This window comes from Pongo abelii, chromosome 4 (assembly GCF_028885655.2).
Source record: "Pongo abelii isolate AG06213 chromosome 4, NHGRI_mPonAbe1-v2.0_pri, whole genome shotgun sequence".
NCBI classification, from domain to species: domain Eukaryota; kingdom Metazoa; phylum Chordata; class Mammalia; order Primates; family Hominidae; genus Pongo; species Pongo abelii.
In genome coordinates, this window is record NC_071989.2 from 159,419,298 (window position 1) to 159,439,710 (window position 20,413).

At 43.4% G+C, this 20,413-nt stretch overlaps 1 protein-coding gene across 2 annotated transcripts; it reads left to right on the top strand.

Annotated features, from left to right (window-relative positions):
- Positions 1-374: 374 nt before the first annotated feature.
- Positions 375-19,316, top strand: SMIM3 (small integral membrane protein 3). 2 transcript variants are annotated; one of them, XM_009241194.4, is made up of 2 exons: positions 375-1,124; positions 17,999-19,316. In XM_009241194.4, exons 1-2 carry the CDS (start codon positions 419-421, stop codon positions 18,001-18,003), a joined length of 711 nt encoding a protein of 236 aa, XP_009239469.3. In that variant the 5' UTR covers positions 375-418; the 3' UTR covers positions 18,004-19,316. The 2 variants fall into 2 exon arrangements, with proteins under 2 accessions (XP_009239469.3, XP_054412054.1); XM_054556079.2 differs by having other exon boundaries at positions 889-1,124.
- The last annotated feature ends 1,097 nt before the right edge of the window (positions 19,317-20,413 follow it).

The following is a 20,413-nucleotide window of genomic DNA, read 5'->3' on the forward strand; positions in this document are numbered from 1 at the left end:
AGCAGGGAGTAAGTTCTAAGTTCGGGGCCTACACCATATCAAATTTAGGCCTGGGGAAGGCAGTATGGCTCTTTCCAAACCCTCCAAAACACTACTGAGCTCCAAGACTGCTCAAGGTCTCACTGATAGTCAAGGCTTGTGCTCCTTTTTTTCAGAAGAGTAAGATTAAAGAAAACTACTGTGAGTTAAAAAGTGTGGGTGCCAAGATGGGACGGGAGTCCCCCCTCACTCCATGGATGACATAGAGGGGGCAGAAGATTACAGAATTGCCATTGTCCTGCCATTCCCAGAGGAAGCTGGGCCACCCTCAGTGGCGTGGGAAGCCTCTCAGATGCTGGATTCTAATGGGCTCTTGATCACCTTGGATTGGGCTATTTCATTGTTACCACAAAATAAACAGGATGCTCCAAGTCATGTTATGGCAGAGAACCAACCAGCTTCACACTGGTCCTCTAAACCAATCCTCACAACAGGACTGGGAGACAGGTGTTACCTTTCCCACTTTACAGAGAATGAAACAGAGAGGCAAAGCCTCCGAAGGACCCTACACTTCGGACATCGCAAAGCAGGATCTGAGTCCCGGCTCCTCTGTCCAAACGTAGTTGCTAGGCTTTCTTTCCCATGTCTACTCTATAGCCATGGGATATGGCTATATCCCATTTTAGGCCAACCCTCTCGGTTTACAATCCAGAGAGGGGAGACCCTCGAGAAGCCAAGTGACTTGTCCGCGGCTACGCGGCGAGTGTGTGGCAAGGTGGGAGGGGAGCCCGAGACGCCCTGGTCTCTCCTTTCTCTCGCAGGTTCCTTTCTCCCCGCACGCAGCCCGCAGGGGACGCTGGAGGAGGAGCTGAGCTGGAGTTGCCGGGGCCTCGGGCCGGGGCGTTCCGGGGGCGGTCCCCAGCAGCCGCGCATTCCAGAGCCAGCAGCGCGTCCCGGCCGCTCCTGCGCGCTCCCGCCTCCCGGGGCTCGGAGGAGCGGGGGCACGTTCCAGGAGCTACCTGGGGCTGAGGTTCCAGGACTGGGGGTCGCTTCCAGCCGCCAGATCCCGTGCAGTCCTGGGGGCCCTGAGAAGCACCGAGCCATCCCTGCCTCAGGAACTTTCCGCAGACTCGCCGCCATCTGGGGTGAGTGGGGCCACCGGGGGATTGTCTGTGGGGCTCTGGCAGAGCGGAGCTCTTCGGATTCGCGACCTACCTGTAGTACGGCCCCTTTCCCAGGGCTCCCAACGTTCTTCTTTATGTCCATTCTCTCCTCCCCATTTCTCCCTTTTCATCACTTTTGTATTTCTTGCCCTCACCCCTCCTCCTTTTTCTCCCGCTGTCAGCTCTTAAGTTCCAGCCTCCTAGTGCACAGAATTTTGGGCCTGGGGGAGGCGGAGCTTGGGTGGGCGAGCCCCAGCCCCACTCGGAGACTGGCTTCTCTCCGGGTCCCCTGCCCTTGCCTTCTCGGGAAGCCTCCTCCTCGGGCAGACTGCCACCTCCTGGCTCTCCAGGCCCAGCGTCAGGGTTCAGCGCCCGGGCCTGAGCACCTGCTTGGGCGCTGCGCTGGGTTTGGGTCTTTGCACTTACCTGTCCCGCTTTTCTCGAGGCCCCGTGTAGAAGGCGCCAGGAGTTTGGAGTCAGGAGTGGCGGGTTCCAGCCCTGGTTCTGTCACTAGCTGCTTCACCATCCTTGTTTTTCCATCAGTGAAATTGGGAAAACATTTTCTGCGTGCAGAAAGCAAACGAGAAAGGACATGAGCAAAGTATCTTGGAAAGAAGCCTTCCTTCAAGCACCCTCCTGCTGGTTAGCTGTCCCTTTCCTGAGGACGTAGTTGTTCCAGTTGCCGGTTGTTTTGCTCCCTACTCTCCCCCATGCCAGTTTCTTGAGGGTAGGGACTGCCTGTCTATCGTCATCTCTGAGGCATCCTCAGCTCTTGGCACAGGGCCTGGCTAACAGTAGGTGCTCCATACATACGTACTGAGTGAAAGGATGAAAGGTGTAACCCCCCCGCCCCCCCACAAATTGAAACAAACCTCAGGGGCTGTTTTTCTGATTGAGGGCCAGGCTGGGCTCTTACTCATGCAGCTGCACTTGTTTCTTCTGGACCAGCTGGAATCCTGCTGCACCTGGGGGCTGAGGAGTCTCTGGTTCATCTGTGGTGAATACTAAGGTCCTCAAAGCTCCAGGGTATGGTGGTGAAGGCTGCGCAATCACACAAGTATCAGAGATTCCTTGAACATCTGCTATGATGTGTGCTGCTACTGCAGTGGCCACATAGTTTGGAAGGATTGGGGATGCCTGAATGAGGTGGAGGTGGGAGTGGGAACGGGTTCTCTGGGGGTTAGGAGACCCTCTGAGTTACCTTAATGGAGGCATTTCCCCTCTCTGGCGCTTGTCTTCCCCATCTGTAAAATGAAGACACGGGAGTGGAACAGATGTTTGTTTGTCTGTGGTTGAGCATGACATGCTCTTTGGTTTATGCAGGCCGCACAGCAGCCATCTAGACACACGCAAGGCAGCACAGCTGAGCTTTAGGACATCATGTGCTTCTGCAGTGACAACCGAAAAAAACCAAAAAGTGTTTTCCTGCTCCAGCCGGGACCTCCTGTTCCCAGCTGTCCTGGGACTGTGAATCATGCTGTGGGGGTTACAAGTCATGCTTCATGAACTCTCCCACAACTGACCTCTCCGAACCTCAGAACTGTGGCTCCCTGACACTAAAGATCTGGGGAGTCCCAGAGAACAGCCAGAGAACCACTGAGCTGCGGTGAGGTGTTAGAGATGCAAAACAAATGAGACACTCTGGGGGCCTGTGGTCAGGTCAGATCCTGGGCCTTTGGGGGTGACAGACCAAGGGGATAAGGGCCAGTCACAGCCTCAGATGCTTTCCCAGCCATATGCCAATCCTTTAAACGTTGTGCCTCCATTTCTTCTCTATGGATTAAAACATGCAAAGGAAATACCTCCAAGGAAAGAGGATATCTTGGTTGGGTGTGACGGTGGTATAAAAAATGGGCACGTGTACTCACAAACACAGTTTATTGAAGTATAGGAGTAAGTGTTGGCATTGCCACACCCTGCCTTGTCCTCCCCAACCCTGACTGGCCCAGTAAGCGGAATGGTGTTATAATGATCATACTTGCCATTTACTGAGTACTTACTATCAGCTAGGCATGACTCTAAGCATTTTACTTGTATTAACTCATTAAGGCTTTACCGCAATCCTATTAGGGAGGGACTGTCATCACCTCCATTTTATGGATGAGGAAACTGAGGTCCAGAGAGAGTGACTCACCCATGATCACACGGAAAGTAAGTGGCAGAGCTGTAATTTGAACACAGGCACCCTGGCTCCAGGGCCTATTCTCTGAACTTCATTGGAATTGGGGGGAACTAGGTTCAGATCTTGCCTCTGTCACTTACTTTCAGGGTGACCTGAGAGAAGTTAAGTGAGAATTTGATAGTCACTATTCTAGTGGATCCTAGAGACCTAGTACCCTTCCAACTCACTAGGGAGACAGAAGGTGAACCTCAAGAGATAATGGAGACATCTAGCAGTAAAGGCTAAGAATTAGGTAGTTAGGAAGAGTAACTGCTCAGAAGTATAATTGCCTGGCACATTAAACAACAGCAAGCTAGATTCCACGTCTAAACCGTATACTTTAAATTGCTTAGTTGTGTATAGATAGAGCTTCCTTATTTTATTGATTTGCACTCTGACTGGCTGATTGGATATGTTTCTTGCTAGTGACCCACTATATAGGATCATATTCAAGATTCTGGGGACCAGGACATAGATGTCTTTGGTGGTGGTGGTGGTGGGCATTATTCTGCCTTACACACACGAGGCCCACTTTGGGAGAGTGACCTGTTGAGGCTCACACATTGAGGCAAGGCACTACCACCGCCTGGTGCTCTTGCAGCTCTGTCACGGAGCACCCTGCCAGCCCCTTTCATGGACAGTCTCCTTTGTTACCCCGACACACAGCAGGCACTTAGTCACTGGCAAATAGCAATGATGGATAGTAGTGCCTTAAACAGGATGCTGGAGATTTGGCCTGGGCTTTCTCCTCTGCTAGCTCTCTGTTGGTTTCTAAGACTCTGTTACCGGCTGGGTCAGATGGTACGTGCGGTCTTACACAGCTCTGGCTGTGTTCCGATCTCTTTGAAATATCCTGGTGTTTTTCCATTTTTCCAGCCACAGAGGAGCAGATGGAAACTCAGGCAGGCCTGTAGCCTGTTAGGAAGTTTGGAGAGACAAGGGCCAGTTGGGGTGAAATGAGAACAGAGTGCTCCTTAGGGACTTTGGGTCATTGGAGAAAAGGCTGTGATTTGATTCATTTCACATTTTTGGTAGTTGTATGTCCCATCCATTCCTTCCTCTGGCCCCTTTATTTGGACCAAAGGTCCCTGGTGAAATGACTGTGCTGGGTTGGTAAATGTTTGAGGCTATTACACAATGGGAAGAGAAATACTTCCAAGAGTAAATGTGAAGCTGGTATGTACTTCTCATATTGGACTTGGCATGGGAAACCTGCTCCCACTTTTATCAGCCTCCCTGTCCTCGTCTAAGAACAGAAAGATTCACATCTTGGGCAACAACACTGCTCCCCTCACCCCTGGTCCCTCCTCCCCACCTCAGTCCCCAGCTCCTGAGCACATGGTGTCAGAACTCGAATTTGAGCTTATCAGCCCAAGGAAATCAACAAGTGGGAATCCTAGAGGACTTCATTCTGAAAGGCCAGTTCTCTTCTGCCTGGTATGTACAGGGTGGGCTGGGGAAGAAAGAGGCCTCCATAATCCTTCCTGAATGTACAAAGAGCCCAGAAAATGATAAAATCAGAGGATGTCATGTTATTTTGGAGATAGGGTTCTGACTTTTAGAATCACTGGGACTTTTGCAGGGATGAGGATTCTTTCTGGACCTCTTCAGTCAATTAGGTTCCACGAGTGAGCTCACATCTGAAATAATCTTCCCATATTCATTTCTTCATTGATTTCATATTTGTTGGCACTTATGATATGCCAGGCCCTGTGATAGGTGCTGAGGACGCAGCAATACACAAGAGATGAGGCTTCTGCTCTCTCTGTGCTTGCATTTGAGGGAGCAAATGGATCTTTAGCCTGATAGGAAAAAAGCCAATAAAAACAAGCAACAAACAAACTAATTTTAGATTGTGAAAAGCATATGCAGAAAATAAAACAAGATAAGAGTGATAGTTTAACAGAGTGGGTCCGGAAAAACTTTACTAAAACGTAACATTTAGATTGAGGTCATGGACATTGAGACAATGGACTGGGGAAGAAAAGAGCATTCTGAGAAGGAACAGCAAACACAAAGGTCTTCAAGTGGGATCAGCCCCTGTGACACAGTTGTTAGGTTCCCCAGGCTACAAAGTGGCCAGTGCGGCCCCATCTAGGAACTTGAATTGCCCTCTCTGGCTTAAATGTTCCCTTCTTCTTTGACAACCTCAGCAGCATCTTCTGAGGGTGGAGACTTTTTGGAAGGGGTCCTATAAGGTGGACAACGCTGGCAAACCCTCTAGTCCTGTGCCCTGGGAACCATCAGCCTTGTTCACATTCTGCAAAATACTTGAAGAGTCATGTATCTTTGGATGCCTCAGCATCAGTGACTTGGAGCTGGTTATAGTTGTCTGCTCTGTGGCCACCGTGGCTGGTGGAAACAAAACAGCAGCAGCATGGTCTGCCCAGAGCTCTGGCAGTGCTGGGCTAAGACCACACCTGCAGGAAGCCACCTGCCTCTATCTGCCTTGTCTCCCACTTTGAGATAATTAAGCTTGCCTGCCAGCAGGCAGTCACTTCTTTTATTGCCTTCTTCCTCAGTGAACTCTGGCAGTAAAACCGGTTGGATAACCATTGGCAAGCTCTCAAAAGTTGACTGTTAGCTGCAGCTCGGATGTGGAGGGTGTAAGTTTCCGGTGGGAGGTTCAAGCTGGGGACAGCTTAAAATTTTTTTACTTAAAAAAACTTTTCACTGTGGTTTCCTACATTGGCCCAGATCAGTCACGAAGCAGTCATGGCACCCTAACTAATGGCGGAGGCTTTGAATTCCTTTTTTTTTTTTTGATACGGAGTCTCACTCTGTCACCAGGCTGGAGTGCAGTGGCGTGATCTTGGCTAACTGCAACCTCCACCTCCTGGGTTCAAGCGATTTTCCTGTCTCAGCCTCCCGAATAGCTGGGACTACAGGCATGCACCACCACACCCAGCTAATTTTTGTACTTTTAGTAGAGACAGGGTTTCGCCATGTTGGCCAGGATGGTCTCGATCTCTTGACCTTGTGATTTAGGAACGATGCTGGGTTCACTAGCTCAGCTTAACTTTGTGAAGCCCTTACTGTATACCAGGCATTGTCCTAAGTGCTTTATGTGCATTAGCTCATTTAACCTCCAGAGCATCCCTATGAAGTGGTTACAATTATTAGTTATTATTTCCATTTTACAAATGAGGAAACTAAAGCTCAAAGAGGTTAAACCTCTTGCCAAAGCCACCAGGGCTCCATATGCTTCCAACACATCATGTATCTCATCAACTCTGGGCTTTGTTGATAACATCTATTCTGCTCATCCTGCCTTTCCTCACAAGATCTGAGAGATACATCTTGAAATCTCCCACTATAATTGTAGATTTGTCTATTTCTCCTTATAATTCTGAGATTAGGTACCTAAAAATAGAAAATCACTTTACCTTTCTGGTATCTCTAGTAATACTTTCTGCCTAAAAGTCTACTTGGCCTTATACTAGTAAGGGGCTACCAGCATATGTGATTCATGGTTACACAGTGTTTCATTTGTATCCTTTGACTTTCAACCCTTCTAATCCTCATGTGTCTCTTATAAAAAATATATATGTATGTGTATATTTTATCTTTATTTGTATATACCCTAACGGTCCTTGTTAGTTTGGGTTTAAATCTACCATGTTTCTCTATGCTTTCTATTTGTCCCCTCTATTTTAAGTATTTGTTGTTGTTTTTCTCCTCTCCTGTTTTCCCCTGGAAATTATGCACTCTTTGACTGATATTTTTAGTGGCTGCCATAGAGATTACAATATGCATCCTTGATTTAACAAGGTCTAACATGACTTGGTTCTTCTGCCCTTTCTTAGGCAATACAAGAAAATCAAAATACTTTAATTCTGTTTCTTCAAGAATTTATTTGTTATTGCTCTTAAATACTTTAATTCTGTATTTTTTTTCTGAAAATGTCTTTTTTTTTTTTTTTTTTGAGATGGAGTCTCGCGTCGTTGCCCAGGCTGGAGTGCAGTGGTGCAGTCTTGGCTCACTGCAACCTCTGTCTCCTGGGTTCAAGCGATTCTCTTGCCTCAGTCTCCCGAGTAGCTGGGATTACAGATGTGTGCCACCACATCCGGCTAATTTTTGTATTTTTAGTAGAGACAGGTTTCACCATGTTGGCTAGACTGGTCTTGAACTTTTGACCTCAAATGATCCGCCTGGCTTGGCCTCTCAAAGTGCTGGGATTACAGCTGTGAGCCACTGCACCTAGCCTGAAAATGTCTTATTGCACCATTATTCTTGGCAGTTATTTCTGTTCACCTCTTTGACGAGATCATTCTGCTGTTTTTAAGTTCCATTGTTTCTGTTGAGAAGTTGGTTGTCAATCTAATTGTTTCTCATTTAAAGATATTCTGTCTTATTTCTCTTTATCTTTGGATCTCAGTGGATTTACTATATTTCTTTTCTTTTTTTTTTGAAATGGAGTCTCACTCTGTTGCTCAGGCTGGAGTGCAGTGGCGCCATCTTGGGACACTGCAACCCCCACCTCCTGGGTTCAAATGATTCTCCTGCCTTAGCTTCCCAAGTAGCTGGGACTACAGATGTGTGCCACAACGCCTGGCTAATTTTTGTATTTTTAGTAGAGACAGGGTTTCACTATGTTGGCCAGGCTGGTTTCAAACTCCTGACCTCAAATGATCTGCCCACCTCAGCCTCCCAAAGTGCTGGGATTACAGGCATGAGTCACCGTACCTGGCCAGATTTACTATATTTCTAATTATGGATTCCAATTTATGTATTCTGCTAGGAGTTCATGGGACTTCTTTAGTATGCAAATTGGTGTCTTTCATCAGTTTTGGAAAATTCTGTTATTATTTATTCCAATATTGTTCTGCTTCATTCTTTCTTTTCTCCTTCTGATACTCCAATATATTTATGTTGTACCTTGTCACTGTTTCCTCTATCTCTCTTACCTATTTCTTTTTCTGTATTTTCCATCCTTTTGTTTATCCTTACTTCATTCTAAGTATTTTCCCCTGATCTTTTTTCCAGTTTACTAATTCTCTCTGTAACTATGGCTAATCTACTGATTTTTTAAGCCTATCTACTGAATTTTAAATTTCTATTATATTTTTCAGTTCTAGAATTTTTATTTGGTTCTCTTTGTTGTTGTTGTTTTTTGAGACAGGGTCTCACTCTTTCACCCAGACTGGAGTGCAGTGGCCCAGTCATGGCTCCCTGCACCCCTAGCCTCCTGGGCTCAAGTGATCCTCCCACCTCAGCCTCTTGAGTAGCTGGGACTACAGGTGCACACCATGCCCGGCTAATTTTAAAATTTTTTTTGTGGAAATGGGATTTTGCCATGTTGCTTAGGCTGATCTTGAATTCCTGAGCTCAAGTGATCCACCTGCCTTTCCCTCCAAAAGTGCTGGGATCACAGGTGTGAGCCACCACTTGTAACCTCTATTTGATTCTTTTAAAAAAATCTGTTTATTCTTTCTTATAATTTCAAATTCTTTGTCAAAATTCTCAAACTTGGAGTTTTTCCCTCCTTGAACATAGTAAGCAAAGTTATTTGAACTATGTGTCTGTCTGATGACTCCAATATCTGGAGCCCCGGTAGACTTTTTTTTCTATTGTCTGTTGTTTCTGATTATTTTGTTTTTATCATCCTGTCTTTTTGCATTCTTGATTAATTTTGGTTATGTGTTGGACATTATATTTGTAAACAAAACATAATTTGAGACCTATCATGATGATATTGCCTCCAGAGAGGATGTATATTTGCTTCTGCCAAGCACCTGGAGATTCCTTAATTTAATTTCAGGAGCTATGATAATGCAAAGCTGAGTTATAGTCTCTGGGAGGACTGGTATACTTCCAGTTCATCTTTAGCACTAAGGGTGCTTTTTAAGGCCAAGCTCAAAGTGCAGAAGTTTTACTCTCCCTCTCTTGGCAGTCTTGGACTCCAACTTTTGTCCCCTTAGTCTCCTGAGTCAGTACTGCTTAGTCTCCATTCTCTGATAGGGGAAAATGACAGGCTCTTCTCCCTGGATTTTTGCCTTCTCCCAGAAAAGTGGGACCAAAAAAACCTGCATGAAGCTTAGAGTCCTGCTTTTTCTCAAGCAATAAAGACTGGTAATTCTTCATTATTTCGTTAGCTCTTAGTGCCTTCCATCAGGTTTTTTTGGTCCCACTTTTCTAGCTGTCTTCAGTAAAAGGACTAGTCCAAATTGTCTAGTTCACCATTACCAGAATCGGAAGTCCTGATCTTTATAGATTGCATATCTCTTCTTAATTCTCTAAATATGGAATGGCCTTCAGCTAAAAACAATGTTTGACCTGGACTTAGAAGAAAGCTGTGGGTCTGGTATACTCCATGCTTATACACTGGGTCTGTGTGGACTCTTTGGAGGTAGCTGTAGTGTAGCTGTAAGTACAGAATCAGGATTCCTGAGTTTGAATCCTGTTCACTTAGCTTTATGATCAATGGCTGGCTAACCTCTCTCAGTTTTAGTTTTCATAGCTGTAAAATCCCCACATAGGATTTTTGTGAAGTTTTAATAAGTTAATGAATGGGATTTGTTAAGCAAATACAAATAATACAAATTTGTGAAATAAAACAATTTATTTTTGTTTTTACAAATTTAAACAAATACAATTTGTTAAGCAAATGCTGGCTCATGTGATCCTGTGTTGGAGGAAATAAGGGAAGTGGTATTTCACTTTCCTGTGCTTCTTGAAGCACAGAGTCATAAGGAGTAAGTAATAGTTAAGTCCTGAGAGAGTGTCTTGCAAATACCAAGTACTTGACATATGAATAAATGAATGAATATCCTGGACAGAGCTACTTATCATGATAATACTGAACCAAAAATAAAAACAGTATTGTCCTGTCAGAGAGGAAAAAGTTGCTGCTAGAGAGTCTGGCGAGTAGATAACACAGGCTTGTTGCCTTGAATCCAGTTACCCTAAAACTATCAACTTGTAGGAAATTTTAATTTATGAAATTTATATAATTTTTATATAACTAGAAAACTTGCCAAATGGTGGGATTGGCTGAAACAATGATTCTTTCTTTGTTAAAGAACTTTTAATTGCTTAAGAAAAATGGTCCCAGAAGTAAAACTTGGTGTTTCCTAATCAGGCATTAGGGCTTCCCTTTGCCTGCCTAAACTGGATCAAGTGGAGTACATAATAGAGGGGATGAATTTTCTACCTTTGGAAAAGTAAAATTTGACCAGGTGCGGTCACTCTCCTTTGGGAGACTGAGGTGGGCGGATCACTTGAGGCTAGGAGTTCGAGACCAGACTGGGCAACATGGCAAAACCTTATCTCTACAAAAAATACAAAAATTAGCCAGGTGTGGTGGTGCACACCTGTAGTCCCAGCTACTCAAGAGGCTGAGGCACAGGTTTGCTTGAACCTGGGAGGCACAGGATGCAGTGAGCTGAGATCACGCCACTGCACTCCAGCCTGGGCAACTGAGCGAGACTCTGTCTCAAAAAGAAAAAAAAAGGAAAAAAAAAGAAAAAAGTTTTTTTCCTCTTTTGTAGAAACTACATTGTTTTTCCCCCCACCTTACATTTGGTCTTGTTAGTGGACACAAAATAGTCATTTTGGGATCATTGACTTTTCCATTCAGTTGGCTAAGTTACTTAACCCCCATGGACTGAGGAGGAGCAATGATGTGTCCAGTTCACAGGGCTGGTGGTATAGGGCCTGTGATCTGATGGGATGGCATGTTTGGTACTAGTGGCTTTTCTGCTGGTGAGCTCACGGTGGTTTCCGTGCAGTTTCTTAGACAAACTTATATTGAACATATGTCAAAGTTTATTATTTGCTAAGGAGGCAAATAGCAGATAAAGTATGCTGGTTCAAAATAATGAGAGTTTAGATCTGACTGATGTTTTACTTCCTGTGGTTATAAAAACATCATATTCTTATCAGTGATAGGCATAAATTTGTGACATAAATGGTTTGGGCCATATCCAACATGAACCATTAATCAGAAATATCAAGCAATATATCTGTGAGGCAAATGATAAATTAATCTGTGACTATTATATTAGACATACCAAGAAACAAGGTTTTATGCACTCATGCCAGAGAGGTCAAATAGAAGTCAGCTAGGAGAAGCTTAGAGTCCTGTTTTTTCTCAAGCAAATATTTCTAGTGTGCAATTAAAGATGCTGAAGGTATGGTTTGCTTAGCTCTTACTTGGGAGACAAAATTTTTCTTTGATAGTAGGGAGAGGTGGAAGCGACTGGAACCCATGTTACGTGGGAAAGAACAGTGCAGTAAAGGACATGTTTGAGTTTTGAGAAGAGTGAAACAGGGAGATGGAGCTCCCTGTGCCCTCTGACACCCAACTACATCTATGGCCAGCCTTAGAATCTTGGAATAGTAGCTCTGGAAGGGCCCTTGGAGAACATTGCAACCTGTGGCTTTCACACTATGTTCTGAAGAGCCCAGGGGGTCGAGGGGAACTGAATAGTAGCACTGCCCTGCCAAGTAAGCCCACTGCACTGAGCAGGCATGCCAAAAGACAGCTGGGAAAAGTTTTTTCCGATTTTTTCAGTTAGAAGAAAGAAACGACTTTAATTTCATAACATGTAAAGTTTGTGTGTTATGGTGTAGTATTATTTTTAGTTTGAATTGCATATGTGAAGGGGGTGGGCACCCTCATCTCTAGTGCTTAGGGTCTCTGAGGATATGTATTCAGCTCTGCTGGGTAGGTAGGACTGCACGCTTCCCCTGCCAGGCCCCCACTTTCCAGGCTCTACTAGAGCAGCCTTACTTTAGCTGTTGGGTATTGGGGTTAGAAAAACAATTTCATTTGCAAAAGAGTAATATTGGTACAGTCTAGGATACAGGTTACAGAAGAATTTCATTTATTCATCTACTCGTTCTGTTTTGTTTTAGTTAGGGGCAGTGACATGATCAGATCTATATATTTGAATGATTATTCCCTTAAGGAGTAAGATTGCAGGAGGGAGAAGACCCCCTGGACCTCAGTTTCACCATCTGTGAAATGGCACTCATTCTAGCTTTAATGTTCCAGGATTCTTGATTGTGGATGAGTCCTGAAGCCTGAGTTCCTGTATCTGACAGGCTTTGCTTATGAAAATCAGCCAGGGTGATTATGTATTCCTGGCATTTGAAGTCAAGAAGACTGTTTGATGTTAATGGGTTTACAGGAAAGGGCTCTTGTGGGGTTCCCTTAGTCTAAGGCAGCTAGCTGTTGATGTAGTCAGGAGACCGCAAAGAATGATTTATCCCACCCCCAGTCCTCTAACCGTTTCAGTCTCCTGTGACTCATGCTTCTGTGTCTTAGACCTTGGAGAAAGTTACTCCATTTCCTAGGCCGAGACAGGGCCAGCCTGTGCTTCTGTCTCCTCTGCAAGCTCGGCAGATAATCCTATGGCCCTGGGGAGCTTTGTCAGAGGCTTCTCCTTCATCTGGGAACTTGCCCAGATCTGCCCAGCCTGGCTGCAGAGCACCTGGGAATCAATTCCCAAATCTTAATGCCAGAAAATGCCTTAGGAGTCTTAAAGATTTGTTGAGTCCAGAGGTTCCCAAATCTGGCTGCACGTTGGAATCACCTGGACAATGGGAAAAAAGGGCTCCTCCTCATCCCCTTTGAATCTAATTCAGTATGTATGGATTGAGACCCAGAAATCGGTGTTCTTTTATACTGTCTTAAGGTCACTTACCATGGTATATGGCATTTGGTGACTACTGATCTAGTCTCATCTCTTAATTTTATTTGATTTTAAAATTGTATGTGTGTGTTTTTACTTTTTAAGATGGAGAATTATTAAGACAAAAACAAAAAAAGCCTCTTTGTCCCCTTAACCCAGTTGGAATAAAAAATTAGAAGTAATAAATGCTCATGTTGAGAAAATTCAAATGGCATAAAATCATGTTTTATGAATGAAGAATGAAAAGCAAAACCTCTTATTCCTAGTCCAGCTCCCGAAAAGGTAACCGCTATTAACACTTTCTCGAGAGTACACTCAGAAAGTAATTTTCCTGTATATATCCTCACCTATTTACCTACTTAATTCTACAAAATCTGAACCAAAGGAATCATCCTATACACACTGTTCTGCACTTTATTTTTATTTTTTCCACTTAAAGCTTTTGGAGCTCACTACAGATCAGATTCCTCTTAAATGACTATTAAATAAATTAATTTTTTTATCTCAGTGCTTATTTATTCCTCCTGCCTAACTGAAACATAATACCCTTTGACCAATATCTCCCCATTCCCCCCACCTTCCAGCCTCTGGTAACTACCAGAGGCTTTGCTTTCTGCTTCTATGGGTCTGATATTTTTATCTTCCATATATAAATGAGAACTTGAGATATTTGTCTTTCTGTGCCTGGCTTATATCCTTTAGCATAAAGTCCTCATGTTCATCTATGTTGTCACAAATGGCACTAATTTCCTTCTTTTCTAAGGCTAAATAATATTCCATTGAGTATATGCCACATTATCTCTATCCATTCATGGTTAATAGACACTTAGGTTTATTCTATAACTTGGCTCTTGTGTATAATGCTGAAATAAACATGGGAGTGCAGAAATCTCTTTGATATACTGATTTCAAATCCTTTGGTTATATGCCCAGAAGTGAGATTACTGAGATCATATAGTGACTCTATTTTCAGTTATTTGAGGAACCTCCATTCTGTTTTTTCATAGTAGCTGTATTAATTAAGTAAATTAATATTTGTAATGCATTTGGAACAATGATTGATGTGGAGTAAATACTATATACTTGTTAAATGAATGAATGGGTGAGTGAATGAACACATGAAAATTGTTGCATGGCATCCCATTATATAGATATACCCTTCTTTATTTTACTATTAGTGGACACTTGTTGTGTCTGTTGCCTTAACAAATAATGCAGAAAGTAACATCCTTGTATGTATTTCTTGGGTACTCTCCTTTGGGTATGGTGATCAATACCTTACTTAGGGTGGCAACAGTGGACATGGAGCCAAGGGCATTAGAAAGGAAAAGTTAGTGATTAGATAAGAATAGGAAATAGGATTGCAATTAGGAATTTTGCTTGGAACCTAGAATCACAGAATTATCGATCTTACATTTGAAAGGAACTGCAGGAGAGAGTTCCAGCCTTGCGCCCTCTGGGCAGGGAATGTATTACATTGATGGTTCCCAAGCTGTGCACTGAAGTGTCCTGGGAACCCCAGTGAACTCACTAGAAGGAGGGGAGTGCTGCAGGATTTTTAAGATTTTTGACAGAAATAGTGATATTTGACAACATCTCTCAGACACTTTACAAATGACTAGCTTAAGATAGTTCACAGTTTAACACTAATCTTACTACACGCCTTTTGTTAATGTTATAATTTATGAAGTTGATTAAAAAAATTTTTTTGAGATAGGGTCTTGCTCTGTCACCGAGGCTGGAGTGCAGTGGTGTCATCATGGCTCACTGTAGCCTGGACCTCCTGGGCTCAAGCAATCCTTCCACCTCAGCCTCCCAAGTAGCTGGGACTACAGGTACAAGCCACCATGCCAATCTAATTAGAATTAAATTAGATTAAATTAGAATTAAAATCTCACTATATTGCTCAAGCTGGTCTTGAACTCCTAGGCTCAAGCAGTCCTTCCACCTTGGATTCCCAAAGTGTTGGGGTTATAGGCGTGAGCCACTGTACCCAGCCTGAAGTTGATTTTTTGGTGGCTGCGTGGTATGGCAAGTACTGGGCAAAAATTAATGTGGAATAATAAGTGAGGATGGCATTGTCCAATATTATTCCAAAGTTTGAAAAGTTACACAGTGTCTAGCAGGTGCATATATTCCATTAGTAACTAGTTAAGAATGAAATAAAAACTTTTTTTTTTTCAGTTTGCATGTATTTTTTTTTTCAAACAGCTACTAAGTTGTTAGGCCATAAATACATATTAAGTTGTTTGATTGTGTCGTCTATGATTTCTTTCAGCAGCATTTTGTAGTTTTCCTTGTACAAAACACTGCTAGATGATACAAACAAATGGAAACACATTCCATGCTCATGGATGGGTGGAATAAGTATTGTGAAAATAACCATACTGCCAAAAGCGATCTACAAATTCAACGCAATCCCCATCAGAATACCACCATCATTCCTCACAGAATTAGAAAAAACAATTCCAAAATTCATATGGAACCAAAAAAGAGCCTACATAGTCAAAGCAAGACTAAGCAAAAAGAACAAATCTGGAGGCATCACACTACCTGATTTCAAACTACACTATGAGGCCATAGTCACCAAAATAGCATGGTACTGGTATAAAAATAGGCACATAGACTAATGGAACAGAATAGAGAACCCAGAAATAAAACCCGAATACTCACAGCAAACTGACCTTCAACAAAGCAAACAAAAGCATGCAATGGGGAAGTGACACCCTTTTCAACAAATGGTGCTGGGATAATTGGCTAGCCACATGTAGCAGAACGAAACTGGATCCTCATCTCTCATCTCATACAAAAATCAACTCAAGGTGGATTAAGGACTTAACTCTATGACCTGAAACTATAAAAATTCTAGAAGATAACTTTGGAAAAACTCTTCTAGACATTGGCTTAGGCAAGGATTTCATGACCAAGAACCCATAAGCAAATGCAATAAAACAAAGATAAATAGCTGGAACCTAGTTAAACTAAAGAGCTTTTTCATGGCAAAAGGAACAGTCAGCAGAGTAAACAGACAACCCACAGAGTGGAGAAAATCTTCACAATCTATACATCTGACAAAGGACTAATATCCAGAATCTACAACGAACTCAAACAAATCAGTAAGAAAAAACCAAACAATCCCATCAAAAAGTGGGCTAAGGACATGAACAGACAATTCTCAAAAGAAGATGTACAAATGGTCAAAAACATATGAAAAAATGATCAACATCACTGATGATCAGGGAAATGCAAATCGAAACCGCAATGCGATACCACCTTAATCCTGCAAGAATGGCCATAATAAAAAAAAAAATCAGAAAACAGTAAATGCTGGTGTGGATGTGGTGAACAAAGAACACTTCTACACTGCTGGTGGGAGTGTAAACTAGTACAGCCACTATAGAAAACAGTGTGGAGATTCCTTAAATAACTAAAAGTAGGACTACCTTTTGATCCAGCAGTCCCACTACTGGGTACCTACCCAAAGGAAGTCATTATTCGAAAAAGATACTTGCACACACATGTTTATAGCAGCACAATTCACAATTGCAAAATCATGGAACAAACCCAAATGCCCATCAATCAACAAGTGGATAAAGAAACTGTGAGATAGACACACGATGGAATACTACACAGCCATAAAAAGGAATGAATTAACAGCATTTGCAGTGACCTGGATGAGATTGGAGTCTATTATTCTAAGTGATGTAACTCAGGAATGGAACACCAAACATCGTATGTTCTCACTGATATGTGGGAGCTAAGCTATGAGGACACAAAGGCATAAGAATGATAATATGGACTTTGGTGACTTGGGGGGAAGGGTGGGAGAGGGGCAGACTACAAATATGGTGCAGTGTATACATGGGTGATGGGTGCACCAACATCTCACAAATCACCACTAAAGAACTTACTCATGTAACCACATACCACCTGTACCCCAGTAACTTATGGAAAAATTAAAAAGGAATAAATAAATAAATTGTTTGAGCCTAACTACTTAATAAATGGAACTGCTCAGTATTTATTTTGACCTAGGGTGCTGTTAAAAAATGACCAAGACACTAAGGATTCAGTGAATTGAACACGATTGGAAACAGCTGATTGACATCCTTATGCATCTGAACTCTTAGCTGCCAGTGAAAGACACCAAGTGGACACTGCTTAAGCAAAAACAGGGAATTATTGGCTCATATGTCTGGGATGTCTAGAGTTGCAGATGGCATCAGTCTTGGCTGCATTCAGGTGCTCACATGAGGTCACTGAGGCTCCATCTGTCTTTCCAGCTCTAGGACAGGCTCACCACTTTTGGGAGAGATAGCCTCAGGCCAATTTTCTCCAGACTCACATCCTTTCAATTTAGCAATCCCAGGAGAAAGGATCATCTTTCCCAAGAGCTTGTGCATAAAAGCTCTGTGGGGAAGACTTTGGTTGACCTAGCCTGGGCCACTTTCCTAACTCTGATTTGTGGTTATGGAGATTTATAATGGTCAACTCTGGGGCACATATCCATCCCTGTGCTCAGGTCAGTGTCCCAACGAAACCATACAGAATAGGTAGGTTCTCCCCAGAAAGGGGAGAATGGGAGAAGGGGTATAGGAACAAAACAATGCATCTCTCATTTTACAGATGAGAGAACAGACTGGTAGCATGGTAGCTTAATAGTTAAGCAGGAAGGCTTTGGAGTCCCACCCATCTGGGTTCACGTTCTTGGTCAAATTAATGACATCTTGTGTTTTAAGACTTTAGAGTCGTCATCTGTAAAATGGGTGTAACAGAAGGTAAAGGCCAAGAAATAGAAAACAATAATTAAAGTCCCTGCCTTATAGGGCCAGTGGTTCAAGTAAGGACTGAATGTGTTAATAGACATAAAGTGTCTAGCACAGGTCTGGCAATAGGAAGCCCTCAGTAAATGAAGCCATTGTAATTACTAATCAGGGAACCTTAAAGTTTACATATCTGGTAAGTGACCCAGGCTTCTGACTCCTGAGGGTTTCCTTCTAACCAGGGAGGCAGGGACAGAGTACACAACAGTGATCTTCCTTTCTTGTCTATTGCAGAGTGAAGCAACATGGATGCAGTCAGCCAAGTCCCCATGGAAGTCGTGCTTCCCAAGCACATCCTGGATATCTGGGTTATTGTCCTCATCATCCTGGCCACCATTGTCATCATGACCTCGTTGTTGCTGTGCCCAGCCACTGCAGTAATCATCTATCGCATGCGGACTCATCCGATCCTCAGTGGGGCTGTTTGAGAGCCTCCCAAGAGGGCCGGGTGAGGGATGAGGACAGGCATCCTGTCCCCAGCCTCTTCCTGTCTTCAAAGAAGAAGCAGGAGGGACTTTGGGGCATGGACCTGAGTTCTGGTTTTGATTCTGCCACGAGCCAGCTGTGTGAATTTGGTCAAGGGACCTAACTCTCTGAGTTCCAGGTTCCTTATCTTTCAAATGGGGATGGTGATCCCTGCCCTTTCTACCTCATAGGGATGTGAGAACCACCTGACTTAGTGGATGTGAAAGCTGTTTGTGAGCAGTAAAGCTACCACAGATATAAGGGTGTTATGCTGAGTGCTGAGAAGCTTTCTAGAACCAAAGAACCTAATTGCTGATGATGGCCTTAAAGGTGGTGAGGGAGATACTGGGGGCAGAGCAGACTTTGCCAGTGCCCCTCAGGTCAAACCAAGCCAAGAGCACCCTGTCCCCATTCCAAGGGGCCAGCAGCACTTTGGCCCAAAGTTATTTTCTTTAAGGTGCCATTCCTTCATCTTCCTTCATGTTTTCTCAGTTTGGAGGATGATGGGTAGAGCTTTCCAGAACCTTCTCTATTCCAGAATCTCTGCCCCTGTGTAATCTGAAGGAAGGCTGTGCCATCTTTGGGCACTGCCAAGGGAGTTGGGGTGATGGGCTTCTTTCTGCACTGGACTCTTACATCTGTTAGCTTTGACACTCAAGCAATGTTGGAAAATGCAGGGTGACTGAGTTCCCTGCCCAGCTTTCAGGATCTCTGGCCCCCATCCCCTTGTGTGTGTCCCTCTGCCCAGCTCCTGCTGTAATTAGCTCCACGTGTACCCCCTTCACTCCCTCCCACCAGCTCTGCAGCCAGCCTACGGCAATTATATTTTAAGAGGTGTTCCCAGGACTTTTGGGACCTACTAAAACAATGATGGTTATTTTAGATGTGATGATTTATATTTATGTAGAGATATTTCTGGACCACTCAAGCTCTTCAGTACCAAAATCAGGAGCATCTTGGGATTTATTAAATTATGTAAGAAGATAGCACAGATATCGGGATATTATTGTGTGAAAGTGCTGCTTTTACTTTGATGTGATCTCATTGATGTACACAACCAAGTTCCAATAAAGTGCTAGAATGTGCATGTCTGAGGTCTTTCTTTAAAGAGCAACTGTTAAACTCAGAACTCAGGTAAAAGCCTTACACTGAATGTATGGGCCTTCGAGACAGTTTGAATATAGTAACAGAAAAGGGAAGAGAAGAATCAAATTTACTTCCAGTGCTCTAGCTTCAGCACATGGGTGAAGTTGTGTAGGTTACACACAGATAGTGCAGAGGAGAAGAACAGATTTTGAATATCAGATTCAAAGAATAACAAATAAGACCATGAATTTCGTATTGTACATGTTGCATTTGAGGTGCTTGTGATATTCAGGTGGACACATTCAGGATGCAGTTGGAGATCTGAGTCTATTCCTGGGAAAGATGTTATGTCTGATATTAGGGTATGGGGGATTAACCCCTATGGTAGATAATGGTGTACAAGTAGATAGGATCAGAATATACAGACTTAGAAGAGTGAGATGCTAAATGCAGAACTTGGAAGACACTAAATAGGAGGGGAAGGAGAATAGAAGGGGAAAAAAGAGAGATTGGATAGGTCCTATGATATGAGGTGTTTCAACAGAGGTGCAATTATATATATATATATATATTTTTTTTTTTTTTTTTTTCAGTAGAGATGGGGTTTCACCATATTGGCCAGGCTGGTCTTGAACTCCTGACCTCAAGTGATCCACCTACCTCCACCTCCCAAAGTGCTGGGATTACAGGTATGAGCCACCATGCCCAGCCCTAATAGTATTTTGTAGGTTAAGAAATGAGTGGGAGGTTAGGAAGTTGAGACAGTGAGAACAGAAACCTTTCCAGGAGTAGCACTGTAATACAGAGGTAAGAGTTAGAGGAGGGCATCAGGGGGAAATGGTGAAGGGGGTTTCTGTCTTAGTACATTTGGGTGGCTCTAACAAACAAAATACCTGAGACTGGTAATTCAGAAACAACAGAAATTTACTGCTCACAGTTCTGGAGACAGGGAGGTTCAAAGCACATGCAGGTTTTGTGTCTGGTGAGAGCCTGTCCCTCATAGATGGTACTTTTTTTTTTTTTTGAGACAGGGTTTTGCTCTTGTTGCCCAGGCTGGAGTGCAATGGTGCGATCTCGGCTCACCACAACCTCCGCCTC

Bases quoted from the DNA above. Each gene is read 5' to 3' on its own strand.
- SMIM3 (XM_009241194.4), top strand. From the start codon at position 419: ATGGCAGAGAACCAACCAGCTTCACACTGGTCCTCTAAACCAATCCTC.